This window comes from Enhydra lutris, unplaced genomic scaffold (genome assembly GCF_002288905.1).
Source record: "Enhydra lutris kenyoni isolate GAN:26980312 unplaced genomic scaffold, ASM228890v2 scaffoldscaffold41, whole genome shotgun sequence".
Lineage (NCBI taxonomy): Eukaryota > Metazoa > Chordata > Mammalia > Carnivora > Mustelidae > Enhydra > Enhydra lutris.
Genome location: NW_019154125.1, coordinates 9,979,243 through 9,984,165, shown reverse-complemented (window position 1 = coordinate 9,984,165; position 4,923 = coordinate 9,979,243). Strand labels below are relative to the sequence as shown.

General features: G+C 42.1%; 1 protein-coding gene across 1 annotated transcript; it reads right to left on the bottom strand.

The window, feature by feature from the left end:
• Positions 1 to 2,419: 2,419 nt before the first annotated feature.
• Positions 2,420 to 3,835, bottom strand: LOC111155423 (ribosomal protein S20). The gene is made up of 4 exons (XM_022515570.1): positions 3,638 to 3,835; positions 3,331 to 3,430; positions 2,956 to 3,029; positions 2,420 to 2,638 (listed from the first exon to the last, which is right to left on the bottom strand). The coding sequence occupies exons 1-4, from the start codon at positions 3,638 to 3,640 to the stop codon at positions 2,456 to 2,458; spliced, it is 360 nt and encodes a 119-aa protein (XP_022371278.1). The 5' UTR covers positions 3,641 to 3,835; the 3' UTR covers positions 2,420 to 2,455.
• Positions 3,836 to 4,923: the final 1,088 nt, after the last annotated feature.

The window sequence follows — 4,923 nt, the reverse complement described above, 5'->3', positions numbered from 1 at the left end:
TATTTCTTTACATCTCTAATCCATACAAGCTGGCCTCTAACTCTGAATCACTGGCACCATTAGCACGATTTAACCTACCTTTAGTTGGTTTCTATATATCCGAAGATCCTGCAGGGCTTTTGTTTCCAAGTAGTTCTTAAATGTTTGAAGAATCAAAGATAATAGTAGCTTTAATATTTTAAGTGCTATATTTTGGGTTTATTACAAGCTCTAAATATTACCTATAGTTTAAATACAACTCCAACAATCTGAAGGGGAAAATTACAATTGCTGATATATTAGTTACTTTGGCACATATCAGCTAAAATTCACAAGTGTTATTAAGGCCACAAAACTTCAACATTTTCTGATTTACTGAGGCACCCCTTTCCCTACTCTTTAGTCCTAAGTGGCCATGTTTTCATAGGACTGGCATTTTCTCAACCAGTTCTCTGGGTACTGAGTATATTCCAGATTTCTGTGTTGGAGTACATTTGGATCATCAAAACAAGCTTGTAAGTACTTCTATCTGGGGGCCACATACCAGGTACTTGTTTTAAAATGATTTTAACACTACCTGAACAGCTCTCTTCAGCCTAGAAAACTGGAAAACAGGCCAGTAGCTCACTACCTGGCTTCTGATTAATAATTCTTTCATGTGTAAACCAAAAACACTAGCTTCTAAGAATGGATCACTGCTTACCTCATACAGCTTATCTATATGCTTACCTTAACTAGACTCATATTGTGGAGTTTTTCAAGTACTATGCTTATGGCAATGTTTATTGAACAGTTACAGTAAAATCTTTTAGTTTCCCAAGCTAATTGGTTCATTACATTATAATTAGTTAAAAAATACCTGAGATTTTGAGTTTATCAACTTGGCATAGTTCTTTCCAGATTCAGTCCCACTCAAATCCCTGATGTCTGAATTATTTTTTGAAGTCTAAAACAAGTAGAATCAAGGACTTGGATACTGGAAGAGATAGATGTGAAATCAATGTTTGAGTGACCCACGTGGCTGTGTGGTGGACCATGGATTGAGAAAGAACCCAAGTTTGCAGGAGGGAAGAGGATTTTCATCTTAATGTCAGGTTTGAACTGCGTGAGGTGCAGGCTGTCTAGTACACAAGCAGATGTACAGAGCAATCTCAGCTGAAGTCTGAACACACATGGTAACTGAGGACAGTGGACAACATAGTACAGAGAAGTGAAGATCTAAGTCCAAACCCAGGAAAAAGGCATTTCATGACTTAATTCTAATCACAGTGACTTTTTCTGGTCAACTTTGTAATTTGCAAAAATTTTGTTTTTTCTACAAAATTTTCTCTAATAGAGAATTAGGCCTATTGAGGATATCCAGAGGATTATACAACCTAAAAAGCAAACATTTCAATACTTCTATGGGACATCAAGAGGATGTTCATTCCATGAGCCCATTTAAATCTCATCTATGCTACTAATAATGCTCCAGTCATCAGGCAAGCCAAACCTCACAGCCAGTTTCCAGATTTGCACAAGAACAGCATTTAAGAAAATAAAGCATAAACAGTGGACTGCCTGGGTGACTCAGGTGACTGAACGTCTGACTTGATTTTCCTCGGGTCAAGATCTTGGGGTTGTAAGATTAAGCCCTGTCAGACTCCACATTCAGTGGGGTCTGCTTGGGATTCTCCCCCTACCCTGCCCCCCAAGCAGTCCTGCTCTCTAAATTTTTAAAAATAAAAAAAAGCATAGAGTCTAGTAGCTAAACAATGTTATCCATTACTGTGTCATAGGGGTCTGCCTAAATAAATTTGCTCTACTAATGACACGCTTTTCTCTTAACACACATCTATTAAATGTTTATATATAAACTACACATTAGTATAGCTCCACATTAAAAGAAACTCCAAGGCCTGTATATACAGTTCTATAAATATAACCTAAACACTGGGTCTTTTTTTGACCTGTTAATTAAAACACTTCTCTGCAAAACTGCTTAATATAAAGGCCAATATTTCCAAAATATTTAACAATTTGCTAAGTTTACTCTAGCGTAATGTCAAGAGAAAGGATGTATTAATTGGCAGAACTTAGTATTTCCCATGTTAGTTACCTGACTACAAAAGCACCCTGTATCTACTTAAAATCAGAATTTTTGGGATTAAAACCCAGATGTCTTTTGGAAAAGCTAATACGCAGCCAGTTATGAACCACCACATTGTATACATTCATCAATGCTAATGTCTCCATGTATTTAGTTAATACAACTTAGTTTTCAGGTGATGTCAAGAACCAATTGCTTTAGTGGCCTCTTAAGATACAATGAAAACAGGACAGACCACCCATCCCTAGAATATTAACCTAATTTTCACTACGCAAAAGGTGGACAAGGATTTTGTAGTACAACTCTGTACTCCTAAAATACGTGGGTATTTAGGAAAAAAGTCAACAAGCCTTAACAATGGATTATCAATTTATTAAAAAGGTTGATTTAAGCATCTGCAATGGTGACTTCAACCTCAACTCCTGGCTCAATACTGATGGATGTAATCTGCTTAACAATCTCAGAAGGACTGTGCAAATCAATGAGCCGCTTGTGGATCCTCATCTGAAAACGATCCCAAGTCTTAGAGCCTTCACCACAAGGAGTTTTTCTCGTAGTGATTCTCAGAGTCTGCAACAAAAGACAAAGGAAACCAAGCATTTATGGTTTTATGCTTATCCCTAGAACACCTACAAAACTAGTACTTCCTTATTTCATTTGTTAATACTTCCCAAAGCATCATTCCTTTTTACCGAAATCACCATCTATTTATGACCGCAAATTAGTTTTCCTCAGCCAAGACAGTGCCCTTAGAAAAGCACCATACCCCACCCAAGAGAAACAGTTTCACAGTTAGCTGTGAAAATCAGGCACTGGACATGAACCAAGTTTTACCAACAATTTTTCTTTTAGTTTGTGTTCCTCCCCTCCCCCCCGATTTACTTCACCTTGGTAGGCATCCGAACTGGTCCTTTCACTTTGAGATTCTTTTCTTTTGCGCCTCTGATCAAATCAGCACATACTACAAAAAAAAAAAAGCATCTTTTCAGTTCTTTCAAAACAGTCAGAGCGTTAGTAATTTTAGCTGATGCTGGCTCAGAATAGCGTATAAAACTATCATCATCGTTCAACACAGTAATCGTCTCCTCATCGCCAACAAGGGTTTAAAAAACACCGTAACAGTTAAGCATAGATCCTTCTCCTTTGCCTTTTCTAAGTTAAGCAACTTGTCACTTGAGTCCTGAGTCAATCCTGTACAGCAACAAAAACAAGTTCGTTCTATTTTTTGCCCACAGGTCTCAACCTGAAAATACCATACTGACCCTTTTCCAAAGATTTTACGTTGCGGCTGGTGAGAGTAATTCTAATTCGGTGAATCGCCACCTCCGGTTCCACGGGTGTCTTCCCGGTGTCTTTAAAAGCCTATCATTACACAAACAAAGACAGATTTCTTAAAAGCCTGGAAACGACCTTAAAGGGACTTCCCAGGCTCCTCTACCATCTCACGACCTCCTCCACAGAGTAAGTGGGGCTCGTATTCCCACCGCTTCCTCCCATCCCGGAATCCGTCCCCAGAAGGGACCGTGTCCCTCCGCGTCCCCAACCGCGCGGTGCCGACCCCCGCCTCACCATGACTGCGGCGCGGCTTCCTGACCGACTTGTTCCTCGGTGAGAGCGAACAGCGGTGAGTCAGGAGCACAAGCGGGGCGTCTAAAGCACCGCCGGACCTGCGACCGCGTCTTCCTCAAAGAGGAAGGCGTGAGGCCTGCGAGGCGCTTATATAGCTGCCCTCCCGTCTGCATCCGGGTCCCGCACGCGCCTCCGCGCTGCCCCGGAAGAGGAATTGTCCTGAGGGCTCCCGAGGCGGCTGCGCGAGTCGGGGCTGGAGCACTCGAGGAGTTGGCGGGAAAGGCGTGGCTGTGGGTGCCCCCTTTCGGCCGGGAGGACTTAGAGCCCCGGGAGGCGGCGTCCCCGCCCCTGCAGTTACCACGGTCCTCTGGCCACCTGGAAGAGATGACAGGGAGACTATGACCTAAAACCCGAGAAACTCCTCTTCCTGGTGCACCTACCCCTGGCCTCTGCAAAGACTCGTGTAGTTTTTACACTGCAAATGTTGCTTCCTATACAAACCGAAGCACTCTTTCTATGAGCAGGTGGGTAACTTACTCTGAGTTTAACTCACGTAGATATTGGGGAAAATGACTGACCACCTGGTCGTGTTGTTTCAAACCTTATTCATAGCCTGAAACACATTTTCGGGATATTTCGCCTTCTGGCTTCCCAGAGCGGCAGATCCATCTAATTCGTTTCTAGAAAGCACTGAATTTGGGTTCTTTCCCTTGGAGGAAATTGAGGGCAAAAATGCCTGGCTGCCGGGATTATCCTGTGCATCCGGAGGCCCACCCTGGAGACCTAGGCCGTCTCCCGAACTCTAAAACATGCTATCGCCTCTCTGTTCGGATAAGGTAATATCGGATAAGACCCTTCAAGATCTCCGTTATACTGAGTTTATGGGACAAAGTACAGTGGAAAAACCAAGAGCGGTCAACTGTCTTGGGTAGCCAGGAGAGAGCGTAAGGAGGACACATATACTTAAGGATGACAGAGTGGTTAAGTGGAAGGAAATAGGTAAGACTGGTTTTGGTACAGGGCAGAAGGAAGAATAAATAACCTCATTATTTTACATGTGAACTGCTGAATGCAGAAGAGTTAAATGTGCTCAGACACACAGAACTGGTGAAGGACAGACCTCTGACCCCTCCCATTAGGGCTCCTTCTTGAGCCTTTCCCTTCTGTTCCTTGGAGGGAAATCATACTTAAAGCTTTTATCAAATAATAGCACAAATTTATTTGTTTGGTGATAATTGGGCATAGCTAATAGCTGGCTTTCTTTGGCTCATAAATATATGTATATA